Here is an 11,473-nt window from a genome sequence, read left to right as displayed (position 1 = left end):
TAGAGATCATTGTGGTTCTTGGTTAAGAACCATTAGTTTACGGCAGCCTCGAGTTTCGACATGAAATGACTCATTCGGTTGTCCCCTGTGGGACCCATTTCTGTTTGTTATGAATTATTTGTAGACTTCCCCCTACTATTAAAATTAGCCTCGTCGTGCGTGAAGTCTGCGCAGATGGCGTCCTGGCATGTTTGTGTGTAGGTGTTGTTGATGGCACTCTTTCCTAACCAATTCTCTTTACATTTCGTATATTGGACATGATCATGCCCATTCTTTTCGCGACTGCAGGATGAGAGCTTGTCGTTCAGATCAGAGGCATGCATCTCGCAATGAGATCATTTGTGTTATAAATATCCCTGTGCCAGCAGTAGCTTTTGCATGGATATGCCTGGCGAACACAGCACACACGGTCGCTGGTGCATGGAGCAAAGGATCAGCAAAATGCGGGCATTGTCCTAGCAGCGAGCACTCCGAAGAGATCCGCTGGAAGAATGCGCCTTCACTGCCTCGTCCTCCTCTTTCTGAATCACACCGTCCGCTTCTCTTTGGGGCATAGCGAGCAGGTAGCGTCCGCAGAACCACTCCAGGGCACAACAAACGAGAGCTCCTCAGCCATGCAGAGCCGTAGATCATTAAGGAACATATACCAATGGAATAGGTCTGGGCCCCGCACTGGAAGACTCTATTGTAGAGTTGGAATTGGTTTTCATTTGCAGATTCCGCCTGATGGCAAAGTCAATGGCTCGCATGAAGCCAATCTGTTCAGTAAGTGTTTATTCTAAATAAGTTCACATGACAATGGCAGACCCTATTACATAAACACACCCAATCACAAATAACACAATATGGTCTATGGATAGCAATTTTCTATGGGAAATAGCTACAGAACGTGTGCTTGTGTGCAGCGTGTTCAATGATAACTTCTAGCTGCCATTCAGATAGCTTATACTTGCATGATTTTTTTGAAACAAGTGAATTGCTTCGACTTACATAGGATGCACCTATGTAAGAAATAACGTTTGTTCTAAATAAAGCAATAGCCCGCTGGATATTAACATTTCGACCAAGATATTTGTCTGTATAGGTTACATTTATGATTTTACGTATATTGGCTTTTCTATCGATACACGCTGCTACATACTAAATGTTGACATGATTCGGATTGGTTTTTCAATATTGTACGGTATACTAAAACGTATAAAACGTTTATAAGATGAATCAATGTTCTACAGCGTAATGTAAGTATATCATCATTATTATCCTACCGCCACATAACTGGAAACGGCGTTTGTTTGCAGCGCTATTTTTGTTGGAAAGATCGATTTTGTGATTAGTGTTTCCGGGGTCAGGTTGTCTGGCATTGTGTGGTCATGTTAAACTGCTAAGTATATCGGTAACAGGTGCAGGCTATAGGGAACTGAATGTTTGGAGTGATTGGGTTAGTGAACGGCGCGGTTGTTTTGGCTCTAACATTACATCAACGCACGGTTTACCAATTATTTATTATAAGGAAATAACTAAACTCCATTCTGAATTTATGACTTTTTTAAAGTTTGAAAACGTCACGAAGCAGAAATCTTAGACCAATAATTACTGATATGAAAGTTGTATATCGACGATGCCATTCATAATCTAAAAAAAGGATTTAAAAAAGAGCAATCTCTGGTTTAAAACAAAAACTGCCAGATTCCACAATCTGTAATCTGAGCATGCCCATACCATAGAAGCATAATCCATGGCAAAATAATATAGAAATATTAAAACGACAACGTACTTCATAATAAGCAAAATAATTTGCATATTTTACAACATAAAATACTTACAGGCCTATTAAAGGCATGAGACCTCCCACTATTGAAAGTGATCATTGTAAATATTTTTAAACAAAGGAAGATTGCAGTTATAGTCTGTGCGGGTATTAGCCAACGAGCATATTTTAGAAATCCGACAACAAACATCTTGTGAAATTTCACTTGCAGGTATATTGGAAATATTCGCCGTGTCTCAGGGGATAGTGGGAATTCGAGGAATTTTTAGCAACCGATTTTTAGCGATGAATAAAAAGGGGAAACTCCACGCAACCGTGAGTATTATTGAGGTGGATGAGCCTTAAATTACATTTTGGCCTAAAAGATGAAATAGTCTTCAAAAGTTTGTGCAGCGTAAAAAAAGTGCAAATGTTGAATGTGTTTATGTCTACACCTGTTAGATGGGTGCAGCCGCTGATTCAAATATGGTTGAGTGGTTCAAAATTAGCTTTATTTTTTATAACATGGACTTGACTTCATGCGTGGTCAACACATCTACTTTCATATCCATTTTTCACAAAGTTCCGCGCAGTCCATCATAAATCATCTAAGAACCTCGCAAAACACTTCCTAACAAACGTGATCTTCCTCCGCGTTAAGTATTACTTTGTTAAATAACCGAGATCTGTTCTAATACTACTTGGTGCTAAAGTACACTCAAGCATATCCTTTGACAGATGCCTTTGGTCCAAAGGAAAGCAAGCCTCCCTTGTAATTTTGTTTTGGTACAATCAAATCGATGTTGGCTGTAAAAACTCAAAACCAATCCGTAAATGTCTGATTGATTTAGTGCATACGTAAACTGGATGCAGGAATACGATCATTAAAAATAAGATCCTCACAGAAAATTACTATTCATTATCCGATGACCTATGAACAAAAACGAGATATGCGGTTTGAAAGTCACACCGCAAAAAAAAAATGAAACACGTCGAACAAATTGTACAGTTGAAAGTGCATTCAAATCGTGAAAAAGCCCTACCATCCCGCTACTACTGTCTTTCAACATGCGAGTATCTAAAAGGCTATTTTAGCAATGCTTTGCCCACTTTGCGAAGCCACCATTATTTCAGTCAAACCCATTTTGATATATGAAATTGTATTCTGAGCACGCAGATTCAGTGGATTGCTTTTGAGTTAATGCTACATAGATAACATTTGTTTCACACATTTTACCAGCTGCTAAATATTAAATTCAATGTTGAAATTAGCGAATGGCACTCGTCAATTAAGCTTCAGACTTAAATTATGGGCGAATTTTGCTTTTACATTGCGCTTGATAATTTTGCGAAATGTAAACTAGATTAATGATCCAGTGTATTTATATTTAGGATTCGAACAAAATTGAGAAGACACCTAAACAATTAAATCATTGGATATTATTCTGAATTCTAAGCATACAAATTGACATTTGACCTAAATTGCCTTCTGTTGGTGCTACTAAAATTAATGCAATTAATGGTAAATGGCATGTGACTGCGTCCTAGTCATGGTTGGGTGAAGTTCTGTGATTGCTTAATAAGTTTTGGAAGTACAGAGAGAATCCTGCGCCCGTCAGTCAGTACGGCGCTTTGATAGAACTCAATCTGTCCACTTTCAGCTGAAATGAGATAAAAGTCAACAGTACAAATAATTCTGCAATCCTGCCAAACCAATTCGCATATTAAGTTGTAACACTGCTCCAGTCCTTCTTTCTCTTATCTTGACTAGTCGGCTGACATCAGTCTCTTTTTTTTTCAAAATACAGATGGCAACATAATTAAATCAGTAAGTGGGTTCGAAGGATATTGTATTCCATCATTTTATGTGTCCTAGCAATTATCAACCGCCGCACAGAGGAGATTTTCCTTTAATTTCTCAGGAGGATTTGACATATTTTGAAATACTGCAATTTTGACTTCATGTTAATTGCAATTTTGACTACACTGCGCGTGGAAATCGGACATGTCACACTCCGATGATTTCGTATAGAAGTTTAAGAAAACACCCCTTTCTAATTTTGACCCATAATCATGTAAATAAACTGTTCACAAATTTTCATCTAAATTCCGAAAGCTTAATTTGGCATGTTTCAAAGTAGATGTCACAAAAGGAAAATGGCAGACTATATTTTTCGTTACTATTTGTTGTCTGGCTTGCTGGAATTTCATTACAAATTCTAAAAGCTTCAAAAGAAGGCCGAGACAGGTGCACGAGGAGGTTATGTAGATGCAATTTCTGATAGCTGTTAAAATGTTCTAAGATTACAAAAGAGGCACTGTCACTGCTACAGAGACTTCGTTTTCTAAGACCATTCGCAGATTTATAAAAGTATGATGTTCATACATTACAGCATTTGATCAAAACTCACTCCATGTTAAATATGATTTAAAAAGAATTACGTGTATTGAAAACGCCTAACTGAAGTTGCTACGGACATTTTACTAGCATTTTACAAGGAACTAAAGGCGCGATTTCACCTACTGAGTGTCTTATTATTTTACCACAATCAGTTCCGGTTTGAAGTTCTTGTATCTCAATACTCTATTGACTGATATTCCCGTCTCCAAAACAGCCAAGTGTACAGAGTTCTTGGGCTAACTACTGTTACATTTATGAAGTTTGTCTGGAATCGATTAGTTGGCCAATGGAACGCAATACTGCACCTTCAAGACACTAATTAGAAGTTTAAAAAATACAGGATATACGAAACACTGGCATATACAATAAAAGACGTATGGATTTCAACTTTCTGTCTTTGAGAGATATAAGATCCGCTTAAAAGATAGGTCTGTTTTGGTCATTTAAAGACATCCAGAAACAAATTGTTCCATAAAGTATTCATTATTGGGGACAGTTTGAAATCACCAGGCAGTTTTGTACAAAATTATTGTTTTCTTGGCAACCGCAAACCTAAAAATTCTCCCCGATTTCCAGAAGACTACTGGAAATAACGGACGAGCGCTACTGCAAATAGGAACCTTTCTCTGATTTAAAATAAAATGAAAGTCATTTACATTCTAATTTAGTAAACGATTTTGATAGAACCATCAGTGAATTTGGGGGTGGGCCTGGCCGTGGTATCTCCTATTGGTATATTCAAGCTTTCTGATAGTTTTCTACCAAAAAAAAATATTTTCTACGGAAACGGATTTATCCAAAAGGATAGATTAGTATTTAGCCTATTTTCAAATCTGGGGCAATACACTGGAATCCACTCTTGAGCTGGAACGTGTAGATATATATGTCACATTTTCTTTAAGAGAATACCGACCCAAAACGTAGGGAATGTTTTTTTATGGTACTATCAAAATGTAAATAAAATAAATGGGAAGTGTGCACTGAATGAATTGATTCTTCCCTGTGTTGTGTGAGTGCCTTGGTCCCTATTGTCCCCTAGCTCTGTGTCCACACAGTTTGGTAATATCTTGTTGTATATTCAGTGTCACCAGTTACCCACTGGTAAGTAAGTGTATGCCCCATTCCTTCAAAAGTAAACTTCCCATAGTCGGGCAAATCACTACATAAACCTTATATCATAGCTCATCGGGCGAGATCTACATCAATCGCTGGTACTTCTTTGGATAGGGATTCTAAGAACATGTAACAAATCTAAGACCAAAAGGCCATCGGAAGGTCACCCTCACGTAGTGTATGCTTAAATTTGCATTAGGGGAAAGCTAGAGGGAGAAAGGAATAGAAGGTTATGAAGATAGGATTGGTTAAGAGAGATGGGTGGAGGCTCGTGTGGAGTATAAAAACCAACATGGACCAGTTGGGCCGAATGGCCTGTTTCTGTGTTGTACTTTCTATGTAAACGCCACCACTATATCCTTGATAAGTCTGGGTAAAAATAAAACATTGGTTTTGTTTCGCTTTTCATTTCTTATAGACCAAATTTACAGATGAATGCAATTTCAAGGAGAGATATCAAGAGAACAGTTACAACACTTACGCCTCGGCCACTTACAAAAGCGAAAACAACAGCCGAGAGTGGTACCTTGCTTTAAATAAACGTGGTAAAGTCAAAAAGGGGAACAGCCCTCGGGTGAAACCTCAGCACATTTCTACACATTTCCTTCCAAGGTTCAAACAGTTGGAGAAAGAAAAGACGTTCAAAATTACTAGAAAAATTCCAGAGAAAAAAACGCCACCCAAACCTCCAAAATCGCCCCCCTCTATAAGTGTCAGCAGGAAGAATACGAACGCTGTCAAATATAGGCCAAAATTTCGTTTTGGATAGCAGTGGATTTATTTATCTTTATTTGGTTCGGGGGTCAGTGACTTTGTTGGAAAGCAGCTGTGGTGCACTGGGGATCACAAGAGCGTCTGCCAAAGAGACACGCCATCCACATCCCCATAACTTGCCCGCAGCACTGGCAGGATGGGCTAAAGGTCTGACACTGTTTTAAATGGGTGCTGTATCAGCATTGGAAATGAGAATCTGTACGGGTACAATACAAACATCAGACTGTTTGGTGGGAGAACATATGTTGGATTTTTTTCAAGCGATTCTTTTTTGAAAAAAAATACTCTCTTAAATATACATTCATTTTCATTAGACAATTGATTTTTGTTAGTGTATTTCTTTGGGGGGAAATGTCCTTTTTAAAAAAAAATCACGTTTATTAAAGGAAGCAGGAAACTATTTTTCCTGGCAGAAATGTCGAAGATGTTTTGAAAAATGTTGAATCCTTCTTTATTTTAAAAGAAAATACTCCTTTTCCAGAAAAAGTGTCATTCTTTCTCTAAGAACAAACAAGGAATTGTTTTTCTCTCTCTAAGATAGGCACCACTGGTATGTGATAACGTACATTTATTTCTCTTTGGAAAGCACATGCAACAATTCGTTTTTGGAGTGGTCATACTCCGGTGGTGCACGACCCCTGAGCCCGCCTTCCTCCGGCAGAACAGGTGGAAGGATGGATTACAGACCGTCAATCAAACTATCACTTTGGAGTTCGGATGTTTAAAATATCCCTGCCATGATCCTAGCATTCCGCTTCTTACAGACCCGCAGGGAAGGGACTGCTTTACAGGGGAAAACGCACACATGCTTTTGGGAGCCAGCTTCTGTCTATAGGTGTATCAAGTAGCAGACATCAACGTCATGGCCCATTATCACACACTGTCATCAGAAACGCTCTGTTAGCAAAAATCCCTCCTGGGACTCATGTCGGGTAGGTAATGATTCCTGTGATAGCCATTGCATTAAAACAAATACCTTGTTGTGTATAAGGACAAGTTGTTCTGAGAGTTTACATGCTTGAGTTGCACATGGGAATCGGCGTCTGCTGTATTTGCAGATAACAAGCATCGAGGCAACATTCATTTATTGTGCATGCATTCTTTATTTAAATGTTTTAAAACGTTTTGAAGCACTATTTAACAATATTATTCATATGCAACACATGTATTGCTATTATGTTTGTTTACATTCATGACATTTGATTGTTGATGTTCTATTGTGATCGTCTAATTACTAAGGTTGCCTCGCTGAATGTTGTCTGAATACTGTTTTGACCATTAACATATATTAAAGCAGCTTGTTTATTTTTTCATTACCTGTTTGATCTTATGGGCTTCATGCTATAGAAAACATGAGTAGCAATGCCGCAGAAAGTTATTAATGAACGATTATTAATAAATCTCAGTATCAAATTTTATTTTCATTTGATGCAGTGATGTGTGGTATCTATTATTGAGAGCGATTATAAAGGAGTCAATTCTTTTCCTATTTGTGTCCCGTGTGCGTTGTATTTTCGGTGATTCATTGACGGCTTGTATTTCTATTGATGCGCTGGGACACACAAAAAAAATCCAGTAAGTACAATAGTATTCTAACCTGCATCAAACAGCAACACCGCCCCACTAACCTATCACATCGACAGATTTGTGTGTTTTACAATCAATCGCCCTCCTTACACTTGATCTCAAAATATTGTCTGAGTGCATCCAGTAAACAAATGGTAAATCCTGCAGCTCCGCTGTCTAAGTGCAAGTTACTGTGTCACCAATTACGTTAGTTAATGCGTTTATACATACTGTTACCTATATCCTGGTGAGTGAAATTTAATGAAATTATTTACACTTGGCAAACTCGGAAATTGGCCGTCGAATGTCACTTTGAACAATTATTAGCTGCTATTCATTTTCGAAAATGAGTTTAGCCAACACAGTGCAAAAATAGATGACCATGACGGTTTGATCTGTTGCATGTAAATTCAGGAAATGTGATGCATTACATCAATGTTAACATTTTAGGAATTACATTTTATTGGGGAGAAACTCGGTGGCCTGCTGTCTTTTTATCTCTTTCACCCAAGTTTGAATACAACCAAGACCAATGGGATTAAAGTATCTTTTCTGACTATAAAGGCTTGACGTGAAACGAGTTTGAGGATGCAAGCCAATTGGGCAAAATAGTTCCACACCACAGTGAGGAACGGGGCTTGAAGGGGGTGGGCAAAGATGGCCGCATATGGTGACAGAATGGAGATGATTGGGAAATTCCTCCGTCAATCACGCCTGGAGCCCGCACTGCTGTAAGTGATGAGGATTGATTGCACATAATTTTTATATAACTATATTCCACTTGCTGGCAAAATAATCAATTTGAATTATATTATAATCCTCCATTCAATGCATTGTAGAAATCACCTTGCGGGAGACACTGCTGTAGTTTCCGTCATAAGTTCTGTTTGCTGTAGTTCATAGAGACTCTTTAAATATACTCTGCTGTTTTCTGAGTAAATAGGCTTTGTTTGGTGTAAAATAAACTGCTGTGAGTCCTGCTGTAAGTCCAGCCCCACCTCTAACTCATTGGCTGATGCAGTGGTGTCAGTAGACACTCTTTTCAAAGATAGGGCTACACCACTCATTCTCCAATCCATACACAGACACTCCTACAATGGGACTGGTTAATTTACTTATTCTCCTATACTTTTTCCAGTCAAACGCAGCAGAAATTTTAGGAAGAAGAATTTCAACACAATTATTGCTGAACTCCTAATTCTGCAGGGGGGGGGGAAACATTAAGATTTGAAGGCAGCACTTTGTGGGCTCATTACAGATCATAAAGTAATGGGAACAAATGCAAATTGCTCCCACTTTAGATTCCTCTGTCTTTTCTCAGCACAGTTCTTGACGCGCTCACCATCTGTTTAAAATGAGCAGTGGGAGGCCTGCAAGATGCTCCTAAAAGAATTCCACCATTTAAAGTCAGGTTGCCATATCATTGACAATTGCACTCTGACTTATTTTTAAGTTTATTGAACTTTGGGCATTAGATCTTTTTTTTAAACTGCTTGCGCTGGTTTCCTTCAATTCAACACTTCTTTGGTGCCCAGCTCCCACAGCAGAATTCTGGGTGCCACCAGTTCACCCCTTGCAGCTGTAAGCAGTGCTGACCATGGGCATTCAACTGGGCTTGCCAGTGGCTGCATTGGATTTTGAGAGAGGAAAAGCACCTGGCACCGCCCATAGGCGGTCCTAGAATTACATCATACAGCCCAGGCACAACTACTTAGGCATGTTGGAAGAGAGGTGGCTCTGCTATCTACTCTTCAGCAGGCAGGCTACCACTAAGCTGTGCCATGTACTGGAGCCTGACTTGCAGCTGACATCCAGCAAAGAGACATCCCTGCCTACTGCATTTAAAATTCCCAATTGCATTTAACTTTTTTGCTCCCATTACATTTCAATCCACTACTGGTGGCATTTGTTAGATATGTCAGTTGTCTGTCTGATGCTGTATCAAGCAGGTCATTGCAGCCCTGTTTGCCAGGAGCAACAAGTTTGTCATTTCCGCAATGGAACAGAGGGAACAACTAGACAAGGCACCACACTTCTACCAGTTGACTGGGTTCCCAAGAGTGCAGGATATCATTGATGGCATCTCTGTTGCCATCTGGACACCAAGTAACAATCCTGAGACATATATGAATCAAAAAGGATTTCATTTCCTCAACGTCCATGTGGTCTTGGACCAAAAGAACTGAATAACGCAAGTGACTGCAAGATAGCCTTGAAACAACCACCGTGGGAGACTCAGCTGCACAGGGGGGCAAAAGAAATGCAGTTTTTATAGGGGATTCGATAGGCAGGGGGAATAGACGGGCGTTTCTGCAATGTGAGTCTCGCATAGTGTTGCCTCCCTGGTGCCAGGGTAAAGGACATCACTGAGAGGGTGCAGAACATTTTGTGGGGGGGGGGGGGGGGTGGTGGTGGGAAAGGGGAACAGCCAGTAGTCGAGGTCCATGTGGGAACCAATGATATAGGAAGGAAAAGGATTGAGGTCCTGCAGTCAGAGTTTCTGGAGCTAGGGAGGAAGTTAAAAAGCAGGACCTCAGAAGATAGTAATCTCTGGATTACTCCCAGTGCCAAGTGCTAGTGAGTATAGGAATGGTAGGATAAGAAAAGTTAATGCATGGCTGGAGAAATGGTACAGGAGGGAGGGCTTCAGATTCCTGGGGCATTGGAACTACTTCTGGGCAGGAGGGATCTCTTCAAGATGGATGGGTTGCACCTCAACAGAGCTGGGACCAATGTCCTCGCGGTGAGGTTAACTAGAGCTATGAGGGAGGATTTAAAATAATTTGGCAGGGGGATGGGCACCAGGATGAAACATTTGAGAGGAGAAACAAGGTGCACAGAGGACTAGGAGGGACAATAGCACTAGAGTAAAGAATCGTTCAGAAATAGGAGAGATCAGACAGGGGGAAAATGCGAGGTAGTCTAAGATAAGATTGGCGTGCATGTGTGTAAATGCACGTAGCGTGGTAAATAAGGTTGGCGAGCTGCAGGCTCAAGTTCCCACATGGGACTATTGTAAAGTGGCAATAACAGAGACCTAGCTGAAAGAAGGGGAAAATTGGATACTTAATATTCCTGGCTACAAGGTATTCAGGAAAGATAGGGAAGGAAAAAAAGGGGGGGGTGTGGGGGAGCAGTATTGATCAAAGAAACTATTATAGCATTAGAAAGGGATGATGTAGTTGAGGGGTCAAAGACAGAATCTATTTGGTTAGAATTAAGAAACAATAGAGGAGCTATTACACTACAGGGTATGTACTATAGGCCACCAAATAGTGGGAAGGATACAGAACAGAACATTTGCAAGCAAATTACAGAAAGATGCAAGAACTATAGAGTAGTAATATTGGGACAGTAACAGTGTAAAGGGCAAATAGGGGGAGGAATACCTGAAATGTGTTCATGAGAACTTTCTGGCACAGTGTGTTTCCAGCCCAACCAGGAAGGAAACAGTGCTGGATCTGTTTCTGGGGAATTAAGTGGGCCAGGTGGAGCATGTTTCAGTGGGGGAGCATTTGGGGAACAGTGATCTGAACCTAATAATATTATGAGTAGTTATGGAAAAGGACAAGGATTAATAAAATGTGAAAATGCTTAACTGGAGGAGGGAAAATTTCAGTGAGTTAAAAAAAGGATCTTGCCCAGGTGGATTGGAATCAAAAATTGATAGGCAAAACAGTTATTGAACAATGGGAGGCCTTCAAGGAGGAGTTGGTTTGGGTACAGAGTAGATACATCCCTATGAGGGGGAAAGGAAGGGCATCCAAAGCTAGAGCTCCCTAGATGACTAAAGATATAGGGATTAAAATGAAACAGAAAAAGGAGGCATATGATGAATATAAGGTTTATAATACAGTAGAGAATCAGACTGA

At 39.8% G+C, this 11,473-nt stretch overlaps 1 protein-coding gene across 1 annotated transcript; it reads left to right on the top strand.

Annotated features, from left to right (window-relative positions):
- The first annotated feature begins 436 nt into the window (after positions 1-436).
- fgf5 (fibroblast growth factor 5) lies at positions 437-6,375 on the top strand. The gene is made up of 3 exons (XM_068004036.1): positions 437-765; positions 1,980-2,083; positions 5,680-6,375. Exons 1-3 carry the CDS (start codon positions 492-494, stop codon positions 6,028-6,030), a joined length of 729 nt encoding a protein of 242 aa, XP_067860137.1. The 5' UTR covers positions 437-491; the 3' UTR covers positions 6,031-6,375.
- Positions 6,376-11,473: the final 5,098 nt, after the last annotated feature.

This window comes from Heptranchias perlo, chromosome 1 (genome assembly GCF_035084215.1).
Source record: "Heptranchias perlo isolate sHepPer1 chromosome 1, sHepPer1.hap1, whole genome shotgun sequence".
NCBI classification, from domain to species: domain Eukaryota; kingdom Metazoa; phylum Chordata; class Chondrichthyes; order Hexanchiformes; family Hexanchidae; genus Heptranchias; species Heptranchias perlo.
The sequence above is the reverse complement of the archived record's forward strand: the minus strand, read 5'-3'. Positions and strand labels throughout refer to the sequence as shown.

What these genes read in the sequence shown, in the direction of transcription:
- fgf5 (XM_068004036.1), top strand. Translation starts at nt 492, where the DNA reads ATGCGCCTTCACTGCCTCGTCCTCCTCTTTCTGAATCACACCGTCCGC. An exon ending in GCATGAAGCCAATCTGTTCA is followed by an intron (nt 766 to 1,979) that starts GTAAGTGTTTAT and finishes TTTCACTTGCAG; the next exon opens with GTATATTGGAAATATTCGCC. An exon ending in AGGGGAAACTCCACGCAACC is followed by an intron (nt 2,084 to 5,679) that starts GTGAGTATTATT and finishes CATTTCTTATAG; the next exon opens with ACCAAATTTACAGATGAATG.